The 24,261-nt window shown below is 41.3% G+C and overlaps 6 protein-coding genes across 8 annotated transcripts; 4 read left to right on the top strand and 2 right to left on the bottom strand.

Annotated features, from left to right (window-relative positions):
* The first annotated feature begins 845 nt into the window (after positions 1 to 845).
* On the top strand, positions 846 to 6,430 carry LOC116203448 (UDP-N-acetylmuramate--L-alanine ligase-like). Of its 3 annotated transcripts, XR_004156256.1 has the most exons (15): positions 846 to 1,195; positions 1,476 to 1,681; positions 1,851 to 1,921; positions 2,000 to 2,088; positions 2,187 to 2,237; positions 2,328 to 2,423; positions 2,511 to 2,587; positions 3,357 to 3,543; positions 3,788 to 3,862; positions 4,084 to 4,334; positions 4,487 to 4,556; positions 4,634 to 4,729; positions 5,567 to 5,645; positions 5,777 to 6,057; positions 6,122 to 6,430. XR_004156256.1 is itself a non-coding variant. In XM_031535179.1 (14 exons), exons 1-14 carry the CDS (start codon positions 881 to 883, stop codon positions 5,878 to 5,880), a joined length of 1,767 nt encoding a protein of 588 aa, XP_031391039.1. In that variant the 5' UTR covers positions 846 to 880; the 3' UTR covers positions 5,881 to 6,430. The 3 variants fall into 3 exon arrangements, 2 of the variants coding, with proteins under 2 accessions (XP_031391039.1, XP_031391040.1); XM_031535179.1 differs by having other exon boundaries at positions 5,777 to 6,430; XM_031535180.1 differs by having other exon boundaries at positions 1,085 to 1,217; positions 5,777 to 6,430.
* Positions 6,431 to 6,510: 80 nt separating this feature from the next.
* On the bottom strand, positions 6,511 to 7,903 carry LOC116203451 (putative septum site-determining protein minD homolog, chloroplastic). The gene has a single exon (XM_031535183.1). It carries the CDS (start codon positions 7,794 to 7,796, stop codon positions 6,804 to 6,806), a length of 993 nt encoding a protein of 330 aa, XP_031391043.1. The 5' UTR covers positions 7,797 to 7,903; the 3' UTR covers positions 6,511 to 6,803.
* Positions 7,904 to 8,978: 1,075 nt separating this feature from the next.
* LOC116205114 lies at positions 8,979 to 11,192 on the top strand. Its single transcript, XM_031537597.1, has 2 exons — positions 8,979 to 9,160; positions 9,888 to 11,192. The coding sequence occupies exon 2, from the start codon at positions 10,324 to 10,326 to the stop codon at positions 10,963 to 10,965; it is 642 nt and encodes a 213-aa protein (XP_031393457.1). The 5' UTR covers positions 8,979 to 9,160; positions 9,888 to 10,323; the 3' UTR covers positions 10,966 to 11,192.
* A 346-nt stretch (positions 11,193 to 11,538) lies between these two features.
* LOC116205935 (deSI-like protein At4g17486) lies at positions 11,539 to 14,463 on the bottom strand. The gene is made up of 4 exons (XM_031538633.1): positions 14,024 to 14,463; positions 13,234 to 13,495; positions 12,669 to 12,736; positions 11,539 to 12,076 (listed from the first exon to the last, which is right to left on the bottom strand). Exons 1-4 carry the CDS (start codon positions 14,156 to 14,158, stop codon positions 11,801 to 11,803), a joined length of 741 nt encoding a protein of 246 aa, XP_031394493.1. The 5' UTR covers positions 14,159 to 14,463; the 3' UTR covers positions 11,539 to 11,800.
* A 1,765-nt stretch (positions 14,464 to 16,228) lies between these two features.
* On the top strand, positions 16,229 to 19,071 carry LOC116206442 (uncharacterized membrane protein YjcL-like). Its single transcript, XM_031539318.1, has 6 exons — positions 16,229 to 16,687; positions 17,105 to 17,331; positions 17,543 to 17,653; positions 17,892 to 18,047; positions 18,130 to 18,371; positions 18,583 to 19,071. Exons 1-6 carry the CDS (start codon positions 16,368 to 16,370, stop codon positions 18,904 to 18,906), a joined length of 1,380 nt encoding a protein of 459 aa, XP_031395178.1. The 5' UTR covers positions 16,229 to 16,367; the 3' UTR covers positions 18,907 to 19,071.
* Positions 19,072 to 19,919: 848 nt separating this feature from the next.
* LOC116204902 (ferric reduction oxidase 4) lies at positions 19,920 to 23,207 on the top strand. The gene is made up of 8 exons (XM_031537266.1): positions 19,920 to 20,124; positions 20,259 to 20,364; positions 20,461 to 20,646; positions 20,748 to 20,982; positions 21,068 to 21,395; positions 21,503 to 21,752; positions 21,896 to 22,644; positions 22,745 to 23,207. Exons 1-8 carry the CDS (start codon positions 19,965 to 19,967, stop codon positions 22,885 to 22,887), a joined length of 2,157 nt encoding a protein of 718 aa, XP_031393126.1. The 5' UTR covers positions 19,920 to 19,964; the 3' UTR covers positions 22,888 to 23,207.
* Positions 23,208 to 24,261: the final 1,054 nt, after the last annotated feature.

Raw genomic sequence — 24,261 nt, forward strand, 5'->3', positions numbered from 1 at the left:
GAAAAATAATTGGTAATTTTTCACATTTTCGCGACGAAAAATATTCGATTTAATTGTTAGCCTTGGGAAAAATGATGGCCTTCCGTGTACGTACTTTGCAACGATACCTTCATTTCCGTTACACTGATGGATCCGTCACCTAAGAAATATATCCCTTTATGCTTCTTATCATCGAACAAGCTACAAAAAATTAGGTTTTGAAATATGACAATATATATGCTGTAATTTGTAGAGTTAGCTATCTAAGGATCATTCATAACTTAAAAGAGCTATTTTATATTTTTCCTCGTGCCCATACTTTCATGTTTGCTTTCTCATGTGGTTATCGCTATTCAAAAGTAATTTGGAAAAGTAGTCGTGTGTGTTTCTTAACCATCATTTGATGGTTTGAATTTGTAGATTTTGAAACAAAAAGCTAATGCGGACATCATCAATTAATCGCTTCACCGATTCCTTATCGAGAACTTAGCTCCACGTCGATCACGAGCGTGATGGCAATCGAGTTGGGTTCTTGCCTATCACACCACATCATTAACTCCTTCCTCCCGTGCCTATAGAATATTCATACCTTTTTATTCCAAAATAATGTACCATACACTTTTTCTTTTTTTTTTTGGCTGGATAATAATGTACCGCATACACGGTCAATAAATCGTTTATAATTGCCTTTGAGGTCTCATATCTTTAAGCACCCTGCCGCCCAGTCCAGGAAGGCAGAATATCGTCGGGACTAGTTGTGATCATGTCCCACGACTAGTTGTGATTCGGCCCATGGGCCGATGTGTCCAAGTTGAGCCTAACGGCTGAGAAGTTCCGTGTCCTATTTAACGGTGATCTACATCCCTAATAAACCGCCATTTTGCCGGGAAACAATCCCCCGATGGAATTGCCAGCGTTCATACCCTCAATCTCCGGTTACTCTCCGGCCTATTTTCCCGCCAAACTCAAACCCCATCTTCCTGGAAAACTCTTCGGAGCTCCGGCGCGGATGCTCCCGGCCACCGTCAATGCCTCCATTGCTGCACGCAACGTGAGATTGAGAGAGAATTTTGCTTTCACTGTCTCTGCTGGGTTGGGCGGGAAGGGAGATCGTGAGACGGGTCTCGAGCTGCAGAATGGGAATGGGCGTTGGGTTCACTTCGTCGGTATCGGAGGTTGCGGACTCTCTGCCCTCGCCAAGCTCGCTTTGAAACGAGTAAGCACTTTCGAAGCTCCAGGTGAACTCTGCTCCTAAGTCACTACAAATGGAGGGAAAGGGATAGGGGAAATCAGTTTATGCGTAACGAGCTGATTCCTTAGCTGTTCATGATTATACTTGGGCCGATTCAACTTTCTATACGGCTTTGTCGGAGTCTCGACTGTTGAAGGATCATAAGAGGCCTCATTCTGAGGGGGTCCGTCCCTTTCAAGAATGGTGATTGGTAGGTTGGCCAGGTAAAGCTCTTGTAGTGACACTCTTCGTAATGTTATTTCAGGGGTTTCAGGTCAGTGGTTCCGATATTGCTCGGAGTAGCTTCATGGATGGGTTGTGTCAGGAGGGTGCACACTTGTGCATTGGTCATTCGGCTTCAAATATACAGAGAGACAATGGGTTAATATATCCTGATTCCGTAGTCGTGTCCAGTGCTATTCCTCTGGATAATTCCGAGGTTTTACATGCCAAATCTGTTGGAGTACCAGTGTGAGTGCTGCCACTTCTCATCTTTGCCCCGTTATTCTCTTACATGAGAGTGTATTTTGTGTTTTTTCATAGCAAAATTTGGTTCAATTCTGGAACTGCTTGGTCATCCAGATGAACCTTTCAAATATTGATTCCTTGTTGTTTTGATGTTTAATTAAAACCTTCTCAGGTATAAGCGCGATTATTGGTTGGGAAAGCTGACGGAGAATCATAATCTCATCGCAGTCAGTGGTAGCCATGGTGAGTGATCTTTCTGCCCATCTTAAGTTTCTAAAGATGACAGATTTTAACCTTGTTGATGCTTATGCATTATGTCAGGGAAGAGTACGACAGCCAGTATGCTGGCCTATGTGCTAAAAGCCATGGGAGATGATATCACAGCTCTAATAGGAGCTCATGTGCCTCAGGTAATACTTTAACTAAGGAGATTTATTATGCTGTGATTGTGAACCCATGGCTTTTTCATTCAGTACTTGGATCACATTGATACTCTGTCTTTTTGCAGTTTCCAGAAGGAAATATTATTGCTGGAAATGGTCAGAATTTCGTTCTAGAGGTATTTGATATTCTTATCTCAAGGTTACTCCTCTACTTGGCAGGACTGTGTGCCAAGGATCACGCAACATTTTTGAGTTTCTGATGGCAGGCGGATGAATACGATGGTTGCTTCCTTGGGGTATCACCTTATATTGCTGTTGTGACTAACCTGGACTGGGAGCATGTTGATCAGTTTCCTGATGAGGTTAGCAAATTATGATCTTTAATGCGGCAACTTGATTCTCTTATATATCTTATTCCTGAGACTGATGTAATGTAAACCCTCACTCAGGATGCAGTTGAGACAACTTTCAGGAGGTTCCTGAAGCAAATCAAGACAGGTGGACATCTCATTCTGTTTGGAGATAGGTATGTTGGCCAATAATGGGTTTTGTGTGATGCCTGAACCATCTCCAATGTAATGTCTTCTAAGCATCCTAGGAATTCTAGGCCTTTTGACATATCCCTGATCCCTGTAGGATTGTCAGGGAAATGCATGTGATTTTCTTTGCCTCTGCTGAATTGCAATAATCATCATCTTCGATTGCCTTTTCCTCGCAGCAAAGTGTTCCTGGTTTGGTATGTAAATTAAACGAGAACCAAGGACGAGCAATAATATTTATGAGAAAGGGAAAGAAGAATAATTGCACCTGAATTCTTTTTCTGGTGATTTCCTGGTTGGTATGTAAATTAAGTGAGAACCAAGGACGAACAATAATATTTATCAGAAAGGGAAAGAAGAATAATATCACCTGAATTCTTTTCTGGTGTTTTTACAGAACAAGGACGAGAAAATAAACATCTTATACTTGACAAAGAGGTTAGGCCTGTCAAAAATATCACCTCGGTTCCGAAGAAATTTTCAACAATCTATACATCTTATACTTAACATCGTTTTTGTTTTGGTTTTTTCAATGCACCGTTTTTCGTGTTTCTATTTAGAGCTTATGGATTTGCCTTTTTGATCTGGAGAATCCTGATTCTTTAATTCTAGAGAAGGAGGATTTGAAGCTTAAGCAATTAAGAGCAGACTTCTTTGTGCACAGGTCCCATGGCTAAATGGAGGACTGTATTGTTACATTTGTCACTTTATAAGTGGATACTTCTAACTTAAGAATTTCCTGCAAATACAACACAGTCCAGGTGCGCGTTCTCTGCTTAGCTGTGGGGAAGGAGCTGTCAGATCAGATAAATCAAGAGGTACGATTCCAGTTTCTAGGTCAAAGAACAGATACAGAATAACAACTTATGGGTCTTCAATTACCAATGCATGGAGTGCATCGGGTATCCATCCAAATTCAAAGGGGGGCAGCGATTATACACTGGTAAATTTATTGCTTCGTTATATTTGCCTGGCAAAGCAAAAGCTCCTGTCAATTGCTTTCATATTGCTGTTTCGGGAAAATAGCATCATGTATTGTTAAGACTGAAATATTAACTTAATAGCAGAATTACGCGTTCAGTCTTCCAATTGATTTCAACGGACAGCTATGTTTAATAACTTTTGTTATTTTAAGGACCAATGTAGAAATGTATTATGAACAACAGGGAATTTAAAATCTCTTGCAGTTCTATGAAGGACTCCCAGTGGCCGACATCAGCTTACAGATTCCAGGGGTTTATAATGTTCTCAATTCAATGGCAGTGAGTAAAATAATTGATTCCATTCCATCTTAGCTACAGCAACGTCTCTCTTTTAGTTACACATGATATGATTAATACTGGGGCTTCCACCCAGCAGTATATCCAAATTCAGTTGAGCGATGCTTCTGATTCTAATCATAAGTAGTGTTCGAAATTATCTTTATGTCCATGTTACCATGAATCATGGTTTTTTTATTTTGGTACTTTGTTGCTCTGTGCAGGTTATTGCCACTATAGAAGCGCTTTTTGGTGACCAAATACGTATAATTGATTTAGTTAACCGCGCAAAATCACACTTGAGAAATTTCGCCGGGGTTTCTAGACGTTTTGAGAAGGTTGGTTCTGTCTGTGGTTGCGATATATACGATGACTACGCCCACCACCCAACAGAGATCCGTGCAGTTCTTCAAGCAGCTCGTGCCGTGTTTCCTTTTAAGACTCTTACGGTGGTTTTTCAACCTCATACATACAGGTACTTATTAGCATAATAAAACAAATCCTTATACAGCTCTTGCCTGTATGTATACAGGTACTTACACAGCTCGTACCATACTTTTTGTCATTGAAGTTCCATACGTAATCCTTAACTGTTTCTAAAAAGGGCTGTGATGATTGTTGTTGCAGTCGACTAGCAGCACTTATAGACAACTTTGCTACTGCACTTAGGGGGGCTGATCGGGTTGTCGTTACAGCGGTAAATCTTTTGTCCTTGTATTGGCTGCTTTGAATTATCGAATATGCTCTCAACAGCTGGGAGCTTTGTGATTTCAGGTCTACGCTGCCAGAGAAAAAGATGTTTGGGGTGTCAGTGGAAGGGATTTAGCCTCTCGCTTAAGTGGCATAGAATCAGAATACGTCCCTTTTCTGGTAAGCAGAAATTTAACCTCAACTTTATAAGGTTGCCATACGTACGGTTGATGAAAACACTAGTACAGAAAGCACACGATCATCGTCTGCTAGCTTCATATTCATTATTTGGAAAATCAGTTACAATCACGTAGGGCTGTGCAAAAATTCTCGAAAATCGAACCGTTCCGAACCGAACAGGAAAAAACCGAATTAATTGGTTCGGGAATAATACGGTTCAGTTATTTGAAGGGAAAACTGGTCGGGACGGTTACGGTTTTTAAAATTAAAAACCGCAATTAACCGTTCCTTCCCGAATATATATATTTTTAGTTTATATTATTATTATTATTATTAATTATTATTAATTTTAATATAATATAAAAGTCAATGGAATCTTTGTCTTTTGAGTCCCTAATCCCGGTTCAGTGATTTCCATTTCTATGTCTTTATATTTTATATATATAAAATAATATTATATTATAATTAATTAAAGAAATGTGAAACAATATAATCTAAATCCCTAATCGGCTAATTCCCATTTTTGTCTTTGTGATGTGTTGAATAGTTGGTGAATGGTTTGGAGTATATTTGTTCTTCATTTCATATATTTTTTTAAAATTTTTTGAATATTGGTACGGTCCGGTTAACCGAACCGAAAAATTGGTTATATTTCATGACGATTTTTTCATTCTTATACGATTACGGTTTCTAACATTCTTGAACCGAAAATTCGGTACGATTACAGTTTATGCCAAAAACCGTACTGAAACGTCCCGTGCCCACCCCTACAATCACAGCCAACTGATTGAAAGCTTTTCGATATGATGATATGACTGCTGTTTAATGGGTTTTCAGGATAATGTGGTTGATAAATTGGTTCAAGAAATATCTGAGGACCCTCATCGTGAAATTCTCGTCTTCACGCTTGGAGCAGGTAAGTGCTCTTGTTAGATTAGCAATGTTTTCATTTTACTAATATGAATTTCTATATCCTGGTTTGCTGCTGCATCATTACTTACAGATGAATCCCTCTAAAAGTGCCAAAAATGCCCTGTATGAATGCAGGTGATATCACTACTTTGGGCCCTAAACTGCTCTCCAGGTTGAAATCAGTAAAGCACGCTAAGTTCGAACTTCTTAAAATGCGAGAGCCTATACCCGAATGCTGACATCTCTTATTAGTCGAAAGTATGATTTTGCAAGAGCAGATATCTCAGTTCAAAACGTTGGCTCGACGATCCTAACATCCATTTGGTTGGCTGAGGCTGCTCAGTGACAGGATTTAGGGGGGTAATTATCCTCATTCGAAGCCAATCATGCTATGTTACTGGAGGGATATATCACATGTAAGTTAACTTGGCTCCTCCATCATCTCAACAATAGTAATCTGAAGTTGGATCCTCCCATTAGGAAATCACCCGCGCAAGACCCAATCAAGAAAGGGACACTTCTTCTATCTACAGTCCACGGATGGGAAGACGAAACCACTGTCAAAATTGAATGAAAATGAAGAGCATCCGATATTGCCGGAGGAAAGTCGGTCACGCGATTGGTAACAATTAGCTACTGGGTGAATTTGTTTGAATTGGTTTCCTCTTCCATCATCACATTACTTGGCGATAGAAGTGGTAGTGTTTGTGATCTAACACAGCTGTATATAAAGCCTTACTTCTGCTACGGTTTCATTACATTCTATTAATTATAGATCACATTTCGGCATTGAGAGACGTCAATCAACTACTAAAACCATGACAGTCTGGGACACTACTGACAGAACTTTGAACACTTTCACATACATATTGGAGGAGAAACAAAATCTTGCCATTAATGGAGAACATACACTACTCTTCCCTTGGACTAGGAGCATGCTATCATCCTACTACACCAATCTCAGCAGCAAAAGGTAAAAAGCGCTAAAACCCTGAACAAATCTTGCTACTAACAAGTCAAAATGTAGAAACACCAAACCAGAAGAATCCCTGAAACCCGAAAAAGACTGTACAATCTTCACAATTACCTCCTCTCCTTTACTGAGTACCTCCTTCGGCTAGTAATCTGAAACCTCCCGTAGTTTCCAGACTGTTAAAATTTTTCATCCTCCAAAGAAGGAGAAGAACCCGCGCTTCTTGGGCTCCTCCTCGACCATTACAGCCTTCATGCTATCCTGCTCAACGAGCCTCCAGGCAGCCTGCTCGAAGGCCAGCCCGGCCAATGTGGGCGGCTTGTTGAGCACCAAGGGATAACCTCTGTTCGTGCTCCTGATCACCTCCGAATCCTCAGGGATTACACCTAGGAGAGCAAGTCCCAGCATCTCCTGGACATCGAGGACCGACATCATGTCCTCCCCCTTTATCATATCAGTCCGAACCCTGTTCACGATCATCTTTATATCTCTAATCCCGTCACACTCCAACAGTCCTGTGACCCGATCAGCGTCCCGGAGGCTCGTGATGTCGGGAGTGGTCACAAGAACAGCCTCATTTGCAGGCGTGATCGCTGTGATAAAACCTGCATCGATTCCCGCGGGGCAGTCGATGAGGATAAATTCGGGGCAACCTTCTTGGCGGGACTTTAAGGAATCCACAAGCCATACCAGGGCTTTACCCCCGAAGCCGATCGGGAGCTTAGACCGAGGCTTGGAGATACAGAGGAGCTCGAAATTGGACCAGCGCTTGTCCCTAACTAGGGCCTGGTCGAGGCGGCAGTCCCCGTTGAGGACCTCGACGAGGGTGTAGTTCACTCGGTTCTCGAGGCCAAGGAGAAGGTCGAGGTTGCGGAGGCCCACGTCAGCATCTACGGCGACGACAGAGAAGCCAAGGCGGGCGAGGGAGAGGCCGACATTGGCAGTGGTGGTGGTCTTCCCGACTCCGCCCTTGCCAGAGGTGATGACCACCACCCTCGGGGTCTCGCCGGCGAGCTGAGGCTTGCGGTTCCATTGGAGGACTGACTGGACCGGGACGGCGGCGGTTCTAAATCTTGTTCTGGAGGAATGGGGTTTAAGGGTTCTGGAGATGAGGTTGAATGGGGCTGAGAATCGAATGGAAGAGGAGCTCGGAGAGGCAGGGAGAAGCTGCAGAGAGAGCATTTGGGTTGACTAACAATGGCGGAATTCCAGAAAGAGAGAGAGAGAGATGAGAAGCGAAGAACGGTGAGCTGAGCGAATGGCAGAAGTAGAAGAAGAAGGAAAGGGTGACGACTGAGGAGTGAAGTGAGGGGAGAGGGTGGGGGTGCAGCGAGATTTTTCCTATTGGGCTTATGGGCTCACAATTGGGCCTTTTCTCGGCCCCAAGTAATCGGGCCTCTTCAGGTCCAATGAATTTGTATCATGTGTGTGGTTCTGCTGAGTGCTGTATAAGAGTGTAAATGAAACGAGATTATTTGTGACCGCGTGTCTGTTAAAGAATGAGCCGGCGACTCATAGGAATGGTTCGAGTTTGGCACGATGAAAGCTCGAATTCGTTTCGTTCTTATTAAACTCAAACTTGGCTCGGGCTCAAGCTGGTATTGTTGTTTTATAATTTATTTTATAGTCCTTTTTTCTTTTGAGCCTAAACGGGCTCGAACTCAAGCCTAAGCCCGAGCCCGACTTTTCTACTAGATTTGGCCCATTGGCCAATCCTTACACGAACCGAGTCCAAGCCTTTGATTTGTCTGATGAGGCGAGCACAAACTCGGACTTTTAGGCTCGATCAAGCTCAAGCCCAAGCTGGAGCCTAGGAAAAGTTTGACGTGTAGATTCATATCTCAGGCTGACATAAACAACTCTTTTTCCCTCAATCACAGAGTTCACCTCACAATCTCCACTGGCGTGTCGAGTCTATCATTCGTGATATGTTGAGCTTTATCACTCTTTAATTTCTCGAGAAGTTTTCGCACTGTGAACCAATTTAATCACGCAATTATGTTAACTCAGGACGAACGTGGGATGAAGAAGAAAAGTAGAAATTTGACGCAAAATTCTCAGCGAGACATCAGGGCCGTCCGTCATCGGATCTGAAGTAAGATCACGGGCCCACAGTACCTCCTGATCGAAGGAGATTAAGCCACGTGTGGAGACAAGATCACGGACACTGCAAAAACACTCCCCACGTCCTTCTCTGTCCCCACCACCACCACCACCGCCACCAAAGCAAAGGCAAAGTCGGATTTTCTAGATTTAACCCTCGACATCACATCAATCCCACGCACACTAGACACGTGTCCACCCCACATTCGTCATTGACACCATACTTACCATTCCCCCCCACTCTCTCTCTCTCTCTCTCTCTCTCTCTCTCCCCTCCCTGTGATCAGTTACTTTATCGCTTCTTCTTCTTCTTCTTCCTCCTTCCTCTCTCTCTCTCTCTCTCTCTGTGCTCGAAGAATACGTCTTCTCCTCTTGCCCCTGTTGACAGACTGCTCCGACGAGGCGAATCGAGGGCCGTACTCGTTTCTGCCAACATCGTTAAGGTGCGGATTGTTTAAATTGTTGCTGCTGCGATCGTGGTTGTGGATCGAATTGCTATTTTCCGAACGTTCTAGATCTGTTGTTTGATTTCGCGTAGAATTGGTTTAATTTTGTGAATCTGATGCCTCTGGATCGGCTTCAGCTTGACCTTCGGAGTAAACTGTTGGTTTTGAGTTGATTTGGACTTGAATTTGGGGCTTTCATGCAATTTGTGGATCGGATCTAGTGTTGATCTGTAATTGGATGTTAATATTCGTAGCTTAACGTGTAGGGAAGCTCACACTGGTGTAGTAGTCGATTCCGGGTATGATTACGAAGCATTTTGATCTGGTTTATTGTTGATTAGTTTGTTATGATGGTCGAATGTGTGGTTTCGGTACTGTGATCTTGAAAAAAAGTGCTCTTTCTATGCAGTGATAATCTGTATGCAAGTTGCTTAGTTTGCACACGGTATTTCTCGACTTCTTTTGTTCTTTTGATGTTATCGAAGATCGGAAGTTCATTGAGTAAATGATTGCTAAATTAGATTTGAATTATCAGTCCATCATTTGAGTGAGAGTTCCCCGAGGTAGGAGTATACGATGAAGTAACGTAAAGGTTGTTGGGGTTAAGAACTATAATGTGCTGTTTGTTTGTTGACTTACCGCAGTGTTATCAACATCTTCTGTTGTGATATTGGGACGCATCCTTTTCCATCTCCTTGTAACTTATTTCTTCTCCTTACTGCAGTAAGTGGGGCCATGTGAGCTTCCCAAAACAGACGGTGACTGGTGCTATAATTGTTATTGGATTGGTTTACCTGGTGTACAAAAGATGGACAAATGCAAGGGCTGTGGAAAATTAGGAAGAATGATGGCAAGGGATGGAAATGTCAGTGTTCACCAGTTTGCTCTTCTTCTTTCTCCTGTTGTTTCTGTTTGGGAATGTGTTGTCCGTAAAATGAGGTATTCCTACAGACCTGAGTGGGTGTAGTCTGTCTTTGTCTTAGGGCTCTTTAGCTTTCAATACAGTATCTAGGACTTTTACATACATTTAGCGGGAGATAGGTGACAAACGATCATAGATAAGTACAGGGAATGAATACATTTTAGAGGAATTCTTATTCAGTTAGGAGTCCAAAAAAACATAACTGAGCAGTAAAGAACCTAAGAGGCTGTTAGTTGTCATGGATAACTTGGGAAGCAATAAAGCACAGCCTGCCGTGAGAAAAGTGAAGAAGAAACCGGGGAAAGATGAGATGGATCGGCTCAAACAGGCGGAGAAGAAAAAGAGACGTCTAGAGAAAGCCCTTGCTACATCTGCAGCTATCCGCTCTGAGCTAGAGAAGAAGAAACAAAAGAAGAAAGAAGAACAGCAGAGGCTCGACGAAGAAGGCGCTGCAATTGCCGAGGCTGTTGCTTTACATGTTCTACTTGGTGAGGACTCGGAGGACTCCCACAAAATCGTCCTGAACAAGTACAAGGGTTCTAAACCTTGGGATTATCCGAATCACGTCAACTTTGTGATGGGTGGGAGGCATACAAACTCGCTATATCAGAGCAGTCCAAAGTGTTCGCTCGAGGGAATTGAATTTTTCCCTGGTGCTCATGGACCTGGATTCAGGCGGGGCGGTCTTGGAAGCAGCAACTGGTCTTTTGCATCAGGAATCCATGGAAGGGATCTATACGGACTGAACATAGACTGTGCAGGTTGGGCAGATGCGGAATCATCCCCGGGACTTATAGCGGCACAAGCTGTTTCATCTCTCCGGATCCGCGAGGACGCTCACGTGGACACTATCTTTGTGGACGGGATGCTAAGAGGGTAGCTGCATTGTTTGAGTTCTTCCTACAGTGTCTGAATCACCTGTCGTGCTTCTCTCGTGTTTCGCAATAAACTGTTTTGTCGTGTATATACATGTGAATGCTTGTGAACTCCTTTCCTTACTCATGTTGTGGGTTGTGTTTTCAGTGGTTGTGTGATGGACAAATATAAGCTTTGTATGGATTGAAGTGATTCTCTTGACTGACAAACACTGAACCTTTCTTATGGTCATTTACCCCCTCTTGCAGTGATGAGTCTTCCCTGCTAAGTTTTCCTAGTGTTTGTGAAATGATTCCTTTAGATCATTTTCGCTCCGTTTGGTTTTGCAGTTAAAATCATAAAAATTTTAATTTTAACTCAATACATTACATAATAAAAATACATATTTTTCAAGTCAAAAATTTTAATTTTAATTTTAACTAAATACACTACATAATCATTTATCTTTTTTTACAATCAAAATTAAAATTATTTTTAACTCTAAAACCAAGCGCACCATTGTATTTGCATAGTCGAAGTCTTGCCCCTAAATCCACTCTCAACTGCCAAGAGAAACGTCCTCTGAATCATAAATTCATCTGTGCAAGATTTCAGTTTTGCGGAATTGAAATTGCAATCTGAAGACACCCAATCATCCCCTTGAACAATTCTACCGACGAGTTTTTTCAACTCATTACATCATGTATCATACGTGTAAAATAGCACAAGATCATTTTTACAGGCTTGACAACATTAGGCCATCAACAAATGAATTACAATTGGGAGATGCACGCTTGTTTAGTACACAGATGAATTACAAACTTCTACTGCATGATTCCAACTAGTACAGTTGGGCAACTTCAAGAGTCGGGCCTCGAACTTTGTTGGAGAGGTGATTCATCATCTTCTCTATCCTGTTGAAGCTTATCGTCTTTATCATCCAGATTATCTGCCTCCGGAGTCGTAGATGGTTTTGCACCGGCAGTGATAAGGTTTTTAAACCATGCAGCTTGGAACCGAGGACTCCCCCTACCTGAACTTCCGGAGGGATCAGGAGAGGAATTTGTCGTGGCACCCAGGAGGAAACGATATGCTACTTTGCTGGCAGACAATATCTCTGTCTTGGCTTGCCTCAGCTGTGGCAGATGAACAGTCATTTATCAATACGAGCAGATCTTTCACGCAAGACTTGATCAAGCATTAAGTAGATGAATAAAGATAAGGACAACAGAATTGGATTATACGATCACATCACAGGGGACAAACCACTCGGATTAGCAATTGATATTTGAATAATAAATATTCCATTAACTTCACCATGCAACAAATCTTAGGGGACTCTGATTCCGTGCTCTGCTAAAACTAGTAACTCAATGGGCAATTGCATGTGAAAGCCCAGAAAAAATCTTTAGATTGGATTGGCCACCTAGTGGTTCCTGAGAAAAGGTATACCTAATCACTTGATATTTTACAACTCCAAGTATTTGAAAGTTCCATTAGACTTAATCAGAGCAATATATGCATCTGGACAATAACATGAAACTATATCCTTGGGAAATCAATGAAATTTCTGCAAAAACTTAAAGGAGACATATATATGCCTTGAGCCAAAAAAAGAAAAAAAGAAAAAAAAAAAAGACATATATATATATATATATATATATATATGCATATATGTATATACACAGCAACATAAAGTGAAAAGTAATCCTCCATAACGTGTCTCACCCGTAATGCGGTGGTTTCTGCTACTTCCAAAGCTGTATCTCCAGCATTAGCAAATCGATTGACCCAAGCTGTCAAAGACAGTATCCAGAATAAATAATGTAATTTTATAAGCCCTTGCAGGCAAAAGAGTATACATACAACAGAAAATATTGATGGCGAACTTCTATCTCTGAGTCTTGAATAGGTGAACAAGTAAACCCATAACCCCATTGAACGATTTCTGAAAAGTTAAGTTCCAATTAAAACAAACTGTTTGTTAGACATTTTTACTAACATGCAAAAATTGTACATGAGGATGGTGTGCGAATGGATGAGAAATAATGGCCACAACCCACCGTTTTGATCCTTCATTGCCATTTTGTATACATCCCTGGACTTCCAACATGACAAGTTCTGGCAGTAAACCGCTTATTTTTTCCCCTTAATTCAAGGAGAATGATCCTCAATATGCATCACATGGCACATCAGAAATAGCATAGATCTCCATGCAGTTTGAACCACAGGTTTCAAGCACACTATTACACTTCAAATGACCCTAAGAGAAAATTTGGATTGTACAGTTTACCTGGAATTTTTGGCAGGCCAAGCCTATCACAAAACTCATCACAGAAGTGATTGCAGTTCCTCGATAATAAGTCATACGTATGCCCGGGCCATTCTCTACTAAGTTCTCTAAGAATCTGATTCACCTTGAATATCGAACAGTTTGTGGTTCCAAGAATTATGGTTTCACGGAATGTATACATTGGATTCTTTCCAGAAGGGCAACTGAAAACACCAGTTCCGTCTTCACAGTACCCAAAGGACCACTCCTCATCTCCATAGACCTGGTCAGTACGAAAAACCAACCCATTAACCTTCATCGAGTGCAATCAAAAGCAGGAGCCGAGACATATGTAACCATGCAGTGCCGTTACATCAGATTCGTGGCATTCACCATTTTTAACCTAAGAACTAAGAAGGGTATCGGGATCCATATGTATGTACTTCTCCAAAGATCTTTGTCCCAACACTTTTCATAACAAAACCAAATTCGGCAGAAATTCGAAACAAAATTGCTTCATTGACGAGATCAACAAGAGTCAAAAGTACACCAATCTCAGATCTTAGTTAGCTTCAAAGCGATCTGTTACCATAAAACCTTTGACAGTTCTAACAGATTCGAAACTAAAAAACAAATTCAACTGAAAAGGGGGAGGGCGAAAGTAGCATTTATCAACCCAACAGAAGCTAGCCACTAGTTCAACAAGGATGTATTCAGCTCAGAACCCTCCGATCTCATCTCCATGGTTAATCAAATCCTCCCAATTGCACACGAGCTAGCATATTGATAGGAATTGGAGAGGGAGGAGAACCTGAATGGCGCTGTGGAAGATACCGCCGATACCTATGCCGTCCTTGAAGATCTTGTTGATTTGCATAATGGTGTTGTTGGTCTTGTCGGATCCACTGTTCGTCACATCGTATATGTGCAGCGTCACCTCCGTCATCTCGGCCCAAAAAAACCCTAGCCCTCCGTAACCCCAACCTCTATCTCTCTTCCTCGAACACCGAATCGCCGAGAGAAGATTTTCAATCCCCTCCGGCGACTGAATCGAATGAAACCTAGCGAACACCGACTGAGCTGCTAAAGCCGCTCGCACTTGATTCCGGCTGCCGCTACGGCTTCAATTCCGTCTCCGGCGTGGAAGAGATTTGCCTCGGCATTCCCAATTTGTGTTTGGCAGCGGTGATTGAATATATATAACGATTTTCGTTTTCCTTCCCGGGAAACCAAACGAGAAAATGCGAGGACGACTTGGAATTAGGATGAGACGCAGTAAAAGGCAGGCGGTATATTTAGCTGACCGAAATGCCCCTCGTCTATTCATCTATTTACTTCATTAGGTGCCCTTAAATTTTGTCATTATTATTAGTTATGTAACATTTTGACTCCTCCCGCTTCAGTTAAAGGTGTTTCTATCAACCCTCCTACCGAAAAATGGTTTCTATCAACCCATTTGGGTAGCAATCCATCTAATTTGACGTCCATGCAGAAATTGGCCATGCTCAACTTCAATCCTCCCTACTTTGTTAATCAACAGACTGTACTCCGGAAAACATCTTATCGAAATGGAAGGCGATGAGCTAGAATTTGACTTGGTTGGCTTTCGAGCTCGATTCATGCTCAAACAAACCCCAAGTCGAATCTTGCGAGTCTAAATAGCCTTCCAATGATTTGGCTCCTTTTACTCCAAGAGAGCATGAAAGTCCTGAACTTCCGTACTCCACCCCTTAGCCGGAAGGGCCACTCTTGGTTATTGATCCAATAGTCCCGAAATGCTAAGGAACTATTATTTGGCTTAGGATTGGATAACATATCTACGATGAAATGTATCCATGGGATGTAAGATGAGTTTGTGTACTCGGGTGCATGGAGTAATACCTTTTGACGGAGTGAACCAAATAGCATGATCGTTTCTCCATGTGCTAGTACAGTTTTGAAAATCCACTGTGAGTACGAAATTTCTTTTTCTTTTTCTTTTTTTCCATCAAATCTAACATGCTATCAACTATATGTCTAAAATATAATCGAAGATTAATCGATCATTTTTATATATCGCCATGGACGGTTCCGTGGGATAACATTCTATTGGCTCAAGTAATGAGAGATTTGCTTGATGTGTGCGATGTCATATTTCTAATGGTAGTAGTCAATTTTTCGTCATTTTTAGATGAAAAATCAAGAGTTTACTGGACTTGATACTTGATAGAGAAAATGAAAATTCTTGTTAGAAATTATCTAAGTTCCAAAACCTACTAGCTCATGGAGATATGGTAAAAATCATGCTGTCTTTCTCTTTTTTTTTTCCAGGTAAGAAGGGAGCTCATGAGTTTAGTGTATATATATATATATTAGCACACATTGTTATCAAATTCGGACTGGATCGTCCTGTTCGACCGGTCGAACTGAAAATCAGCATTATGTTTGGTCCGATCTATCTAAAAATCCAAGTGGCAGAGTTGAATTGTCATACCCATTGAATCGGTCGGTTTTTGAGTAAAATTTCATCGAACCGATTGGTTCTATGGTTGTATGAGTTTCCTATGTAATGTAAAAATTGCTAAGTTGTATAAGGATTTGAACTCATGACCTATTACTTCTCATACTAACATGCTACTAACTAAACCATCACTACTTTCTTGTTCTTTTAACTTTATTTTTAAGTACTTATTAAAATTCAATATTTATTTTGAAATAAGAAATATTAAATATATATATTTTCTTACACTATCCTTATATTTATTTGAAACTATCATATTTTTATTTTAATTATCATAATTTTTTAATAATATAAATATTTATTTTATTTTAATTAAACTTGCGGTCCGACCCATCGAATCCTCGTTGGACTCATAAACCCATGAACCCTTATCCCTTCTGGGTCACCATCCGATCTGGTTCTGATAACACTGATATAGACGTACATATATACAAAAAAAAAATAAAGGATAAAAAAACCTACTGAAACAGTATAAATAATCTCACCATGCGACTAGGCAAGCTTGTGGTATTGCAGTTGCACGACATCGTCTTTCTGCCTTCTATCTGATTTAATTTTCTCACAGTTAGACAAATAATAACATGCCACATCAGCTTTCCGCGGATAGCCTACGGGTAACTGGACAGTGCCCCGTCCGACTAAATCTCCGCCGTCAATGGCGTCCTACGTCAGGCCACCGTCGCTCCTCCGACCGCTCTCTGCACCCTGGCCACTCTGCCGCCTCAGCTTGCCGCCAGGAGGCCGAGATCACCTCATCTTCAGAGCTCACTTTCCAACTTCCACGCACTCACTTCACAGTACGGAGAGAATCCTCCGTCATCCACTAGCTAACTCCACCGCAGATCAACGACGGCGATGTTTAGACAGTTCGGTGAAGGTTCGTGCACAATCACAGATGAGGCTTCCCATCGTCTCCTCCGACGACCAGTGGGGGACTTGGACGGCTCTGTTAGGAATTGGCGCTTTTGGTCTCTGGTACATTTACGAATACTTCTATGAGTATGTAACGATTGTATCTGCATAAGAACAGACCCACTCTGAGACGGATGAATGAATTGCTTGGGCTCTAATCTCATGTGTTTTGCATTGATATCGGTAGTTCATGAGTGTGTATGGGAGTAAAAAGGACTTATCTTGGCAAATCTTAGATGGTCAATGGTTTAGTTTGTTCCCCAAAAGCCGGGAGATTGGAACGAGTATGAATTTTCAAGTGGCATTCATCACGAAGGAGCGGAAATGAAAGTGAATGAAGTTGAATTGTAAAGTTAAATGCTTTGATGCGGTGATGTTTCGAACTGGAGGTAGCAATAAGTATTGATTACCTTACGAATTAATTGTGGAAATCTTGCTGTGAAAGGACGAATCTTGATTGACTTGGTGATGTATTGGAAGGTCCGAAAAGACGAAGCTCGGGAGCATGGTGAGTGCTGCCCTTGTGAGCACTTTGGTTGGTCTTGCTGCTAGCAATTTGGGAATTATTCCCTGCGAAGCTCCTGCTTATGCCGTTGTCTTGCAGTTCCTACTTCCATTGACTATTCCGCTCCTGTTATTTAGAGCAGACTTGCGCAGCGTGATTAGGTTGACTGGGGGCTTGCTCTTGGCATTTCTCCTCGGGTCAGGTAATGCAAGTGATTGCATATACATCGTTGTCTTCCAAATAGCTCCGTTGATTATAGATTAGTGTTCTCCCTGTTTGCTGCTGAAAAAACTTGAACTGATTGCAATCATAGGCAGGGATTACCATGTAGCGAGGCTTACTTCTTGGAGCTTCCTAGTTTGCAGCAGTCTTATGTGATGTACATTAACCTTCTGTTCCATTCTTGCTTGTAGTGGCAACTATTGTTGGGACGATTGTGGCATTTTTCATAGTGCCAATGAGATCACTTGGCCAAGACAATTGGAAAATTGCTGCTGCTCTCATGGGAAGCTATATCGGTGGATGTGAGTACATATTCATACTAGCTTATGGTATTTACTGCTTTAGGCTCTTGAAAAAAGGTCTAAAAACCAGCTATTGATTTTTGTAGTTACAGTGACCTTTTCCTTTTCCCAATTGTTGATGAAATTCTCAGAAGTTTGGTTTTTGATATATTGCACATATCACACTTGACTTATCCGTCTCTATTCACAAATCTTCATACCGCGACTGACAGATCTGGGCCCTTGTTGATTCCTGCAGCTGTTAATTATGTGGCGATCTCTGAGGCGCTTGGTGTTACTCCATCAGTATTGGCTGCTGGAGTTGCTGCAGACAATGTGATATGCGCTATATATTTCATGTTGCTCTTCGCATGTGCCTCAAGAATACCCGCTGAGCCCTCGATGTCACCTTGTGGTATGCGCAGATTTTGAGCATTTATATGCATAATTAGCTTCCTATAACAAGTACTAAGTTGGTCATGAAAAGTCTTTTGCAGATGATCCAATGGCTCTGCAATCAGATTCTGCTTCAAAACTCTCGGCCCCACAAATCGCTATGGCTCTTGCAGCATCCTTTGCTATTTGTAAGACAGCCACTCACCTCACAGAGTTGTTTGGTATTCGAGGAGGAAACCTTCCAGCGACAACAGCTATGGTGGTTGTCCTAGCTACCGTTCTCCCTTCGCAATTTGGTCATCTTGCTCATGCTGGGGATGCTATTTCTCTGGTCCTGATGCAGGTAATCCATATACCATTAGGGCGTTCAAGAAACTCGAATTTCTTGTCATATTAATTTTCCGGCAATCTATACAGTAAGAGTTCCCAAGAGACAATGGAAGCATGTGCTTATGGTAACTATGAACAAACGCTTGCTGCAGCCCCCGTCATAATTCGATTTGCACTTGCTTAATAATAGTCATATGATTGATTTGAGGCTTTTTCTGACACAGGTCTTTTTCGCCGTTGTGGGTGCAAGTGGCAGCATATGGAATGTCATCAACACGACTCCTAGCATATTTGCATTCGCTCTGATCCAAGTCAGTGTTCATCTACTTGTGATCCTAGGATTTGGGAAACTATTCCGGTTCGATCTCAGGCTTCTACTTTTGGCGTCAAATGCTAATATTGGTGGCCCCACGACAGCATGCGGAATGGCCACTGCCAAGGGATGGCACTCATTGGTCATTCCTGCGATACTTGCCGGCATTCTGGGAGTTTCCATCGCGACTTTTCTTGGTATCGGTCTAGGACTCGCAGTTCTTAGATATATGTAGAAGCCACTGCCTCCTACAGTCCTACATACAGATCTCAATACTGTGTAAATTGATACGGTATTTGCAGTTCTTACCTTACGATCAAATGGTTTGAACTTCGTTCGATAATTTTTGTTAGTCCTTCTGACGTATTAAACCAGAGAAAGAATCCCTTTTGCAGCGACAGTTGCATGTTGGAGCAAATGTATGGTACCTGTACGATACATCAAGACTTACCCAATTCCCACAAGTCAACTGTACTGGCATTTCATAAATTGTCAACTCTACTTTAAAACGACGACAAATCATTTGTTTGTTAATCAAATCATTCTAACACACTGACATTGACCAAAAAAAAAATATTCAGCCAGCAAATATGTGTGTATCATATATACATATATATGATAAAAAAAACAACTACTCCAAACTCAATTTGAACGATGTAATATCGTTAGTATTGCATATGTATTTATATGAGTGTGTTGTCTATGTTTACATGTGTACGAATCAAACAAAACTTAGAATTCCACATGCTAGAGATTGGGCGTGCGTTTGAGTTTATATGTATAGTTTCCTTGGGCGAATCGCTAGATATCATCAATTTATGAGTCGAGACTAATTTCACATATAATCATATTGTTGACATGAATGCATGATTTTGATCACGAGATACTTTTAGAAGATTTCAAATTTCTACACTGCTATTAAGTTTCATATAAATAAAATGTATAGATTTGATCAATTGCACTATATCTCGGTAGTACAGTTAAGAGCGGCCCTTTCTTGTTATAAGGCCTAGGTAAATCCTGTCACGATCACGACATCCGTTCAGAATGATATTGACTTTTCAGAGACTGAACAATATATCAAGAAATAGAGAAATTAATGAACAAACAGAAGGGCATGAATCATGCTGCAGCTTTAGACTTGACGTAGGATTATACCGACGATTGCTATGTATAGATCTACTCTCCAATTTCACATGCTTATATAAGTTTGATAATTCATCATATCGATCTTCAACTGCAGATCGAACAAACTGATAGACAGCCCCGCTAGCCACAATTGCGGAAGCCAACATGGAGAGAGTTATTGCTCAAAGAGTTCTGAAGATGAGCTTCCTTGTGGCCTTCGTCGGGTGGATAATGATCTGGATCATGCTCCCAACTAAGACTTACAAGAATATATGGACTCCGTATCTTGATAACAAGCTCAACTCATCTTACTTCGCGGATCAAGGTACATATATAACTATCTAAGTGTGCCGAGCATTCATCTTTTATCTGTTTCAGTCCTTGTGTCCCATCTCTCTTCTCTCTTCGAATCCCGATATCATCTTCCTGATATGAGAATTCTTATGGGCAAAACAAAAGGAACAAATCTGCTGCTCTTTACTTTTCCGGTGATGTTCATCGCCGCTTTCGGCTGCATTTATCTCCACCTCAAGAAAAATTCCGAGAAGCCTAAGCTCAGTCCGAGGTATGAATTGGTATTTATAAACATTTCAAAGACAGATGATCTCATATTGCATGGGGTACTGAAAATGAACATGCATGGGACTGCTTGCATGCACAGAGATGGAAAATGTGTTCGACTAGGCGGTTTCTGGAAACGGCCGGCAGTTGTGATGGCTCCTCTGGGAGTAGTGAGCGCAATAGAGCTCGTGTTCGGAGTGATGTTCATCACTCTCTTGATCTGGTCGCTCTCGAATTACTTGTACGTGAGTTTTGGCCAACTCCATAACCACGACGGGGCGAAAGTGTAAGTGTTTTTATTTTTTCTAAATTTCTTTTACCATTTTCTCTTAATCATGCTATAACGAGTAATATATATGTATGTATGTATGTATATGTACGTATCAGGTGGCAAGCAAAGTTTAGGAGTGTATCACTGAGGCTAGGGTACGTTGGGAACATCTGCTGGGCATTCCTCTTCTTCCCAGTGACAAGAGGCTCTTCTATTCTGCCATTAGTAGGGCTGACGTCAGAGTCGAGCATCAAGTATCACATCTGGTTAGGGCATATCTCATCAGTCCTCTTTGTTGCCCACACCGTCGGCTTCATCATATACTGGGCCATGACTAATCAAATGATCGATGTACGTATATGTTATTGCTTCATAATAAACCAATCACCAGTAGATATACTTAGAAAATTAGTCTTAACTGGGTGGACCGATGCAGTTGCTGGAATGGAGCAGTACGTACGTATCGAACCTGGCCGGCACTATAGCAATCATATTCGCTATCGCCATGTGGGCGACTAGCTTCCGCCCAGTCCGCCGGAAGATGTTTGAGGTGTTCTTCTACACTCACCATCTCTACATTCTCTACATCGTCTTCTATGTCCTTCACGTCGGAGCGGCCTACTTCTGCATGATCATTCCCGGCATCTTCCTCTTCGTCATTGACCGGTACCTGAGGTTTCTGCAGTCCAGGAAAAGGGCCCCACTCCTATCTGCTCGTCTTCTTCCCTTTGGCCTCGTTGAACTGAACTTTGCCAAGAGTAACAGTAAGCGCAGCGAGAAAGTCCCTTTAGACTGTCGAACACACTTATTTGATGGATCGGATTATTACATCTCCAATAAAGTTAATTATCAAGTGGTATATGATCTGCAGAACTGAAGTACAATCCGACAAGCATACTGTTCGTGAATATACCGAGCATTTCGAAGCTTCAATGGCACCCTTTCACGGTCATCTCAAGCAGCAGTTTGGAGTCTGAGACCCTGAGCGTTGCCATCAAGTGTCACGGAAGCTGGTCTCAGAAGCTTTATCAAACATTGATGTCTTCTACTTCTCCTCCCTTGGACCGCCTCGAAGTCTCAGTTGAAGGACCCTATGGACCGAGTTCTATGAATTTCTTAAGGTATGCGATGAATAAATTATGAATAGAGGTATATGTGTATATACTGGGGTTTTCATATATGTTCAAATTCAACTCGCAATTATATGTCATCTCGACTCTCCATATGGTCTGAGAAAGTTATGTCGCATTGATGAATGCTGCAGGCACGAGGTGCTAGTCATGATTTGCGGGGGTAGCGGCATAGCTCCCTTCATTTCGATAATTCGGGAGTTAATCTACCAAAGCAATAACCAACCCGACTCTCAGCTCCCAAAAATAATGCTAGTGTGCGCATTTAAGAAATCCACTGACCTCGCAATCCTTGACCTCTTACTTCCAATCGGCTCCCAGACTTCGGTCTCCGACTTTATTTCACGAACTCAACTCTACATCGAAGCCTACATAACCCAAGACCATGACGACCGGGAATCACAGGACCCGAAAGATAAAAACATCCAAACCCTTTGGTTCAAGCCTGACCTGACCATAGACCGTGCCATTGCCCCAGCCTTGGGGCGGGACTCCTGGCTCTGGCTTGGCTTGATCATCGTGTCCTCGTTTCTCTTGTTCCTGATCCTCCTGGGCCTCGTGACGCTCTACTACATATACCCGATCATAAAACCGGGGGGCCTTAGCGACCCCAGTAAGTACCACTTCTCATATTGGATCCTGTGGGACATGTTCCTGATATGTGCCAGCATGTTCACGGTTTCGAGCATTGCGTTTCTGTGGACAAAGAAGGACAGCAGCCGGGAAGCAATGAGGCAGGTCAAGAGCCTGGACGTGCCGAGTCCGATAGCATCTCCAGGGTCCTGGTTCGTGGGGCCGGCTGAGAGGGAGCTCGAGAGCCTCCCCCAACAATCGCTCGTTCAAGTGACTAAGGTGCACTATGGTACAAGGCCCGATCTCAAAAGTAAGTTCGAATTGAAGGAAAATATAGAAGTTGTTTATTTCAAATGAACGTTTTGAGATTTTGGGATTGATCATGAAGATATGTGCTTATGTATATGCAGAGATATTATTTGATTGCAAAGGATCGGCCGATATAGGAGTGTCCGTGTGCGGACCAAGGAGAATGAGACGGGAAGTTGCAAAGATTTGTTCATCGGGTTTGGCCAATAACCTTCACTTCGAGTCCATCAGCTTCGACTGGTGACCAATTATCGGATTCTGATCTCACGTACAAGGCAGGATTAGATCGAAATAAAATTGTGCAATAAACGAAAAGAGTATATATAGAGTGGTTGTGTTATGTGTGTATGATGACACGATAGTTTTTTATTGTGTTATGTTTTGTTGTTTAATGTTGTCTTTCTTATTTATCCAAAAAAAAAAAATTGTTGTCTTTCTCGTTGTATCCGTTGTTTAATTTGGTGAGTGTGCTGATTATGATGAGTATATGATTTGCAAATTGTGGGATAGGAAATTGTAAGTGCCTCATGTTTTTTATTAATGGCAATTTGGGAAAAACCGAATGAACTTTTTGTTTTTCAATGTTTGACTTGAAATTAAGAATTTATAAGGTCGATTTCCAATATGGAATTTTTGAATCATCATCATGTTTGATTAAACCTTGAAATCCATATTCAATTAATTGTGAGGCTGATTTGCGCTTCATAAGCAAATAATTAATGTTAATGAAAAATATGTAATCATATGGAAATTGTGGTATGAATAGGATGAAGCTCTAGTCAGCAGACCATAAAATTGTTGTATGAGTTCAAAATTGTTGTATTTTAGCACATTTAAAATTATTGTATGAGTTTCAATATCCCTTATTAAAAATTAAAAAATAAAATACAACTCAGGCACATACAATTTTTAAGTTTTTTTTTTTATGATCTTATAATTATAGAGATCTTATTACTCTACCTTTTCGAAAAAATTAAGTTTATGATCCAAGGGTTGAATGTCCAACTATTCAATTCACACGCAATATATATTCACACTGCACGGTTCGTGTTTAGGAACAATAACATGTAGTTATGCTATAATCAATTAGAACTCCTCCACCAAAAGTTAAAATAGAACTCTCCCTTTCATCTAGAATCGCTCAAAATGGACAAATATTATATATGTATTTAGGTAGTAATTTAAGTCTATGTATGTTTGTATGTATATAATATCTGTGTACAAGCGGCCAAACTTTGAACTAAAGGGTCACAAATAGCTTCCATGACAGTCGCATAGGGAGGAACCGTAGTCCAATGAACATTGATTGAAAGCTGACACTTATCTTGGCTATCCCATTTAAATAATATATATATATATATATATATATATGAATATATCCCTGGTATATATATATATATATAATGTTTTCAGTTTATTAACTAAAATTAATCTCATTCGAGTATCACTAGACTCACTACAAGGTATTCTGTTGAAGTTTTGAACTATTCTAAGTTTATTAACTAAATTAATCTCATGTCTCTAAGCGTCACTAGACTCACCATGAGGTATTTCTAGTAAATTTGCAAGCCATAGAGTCTGGCTGTATGGAGTGAAGACTACCAATTGCGCCTCATGA

This window comes from Punica granatum, chromosome 4 (assembly GCF_007655135.1).
Source record: "Punica granatum isolate Tunisia-2019 chromosome 4, ASM765513v2, whole genome shotgun sequence".
Lineage (NCBI taxonomy): Eukaryota > Viridiplantae > Streptophyta > Magnoliopsida > Myrtales > Lythraceae > Punica > Punica granatum.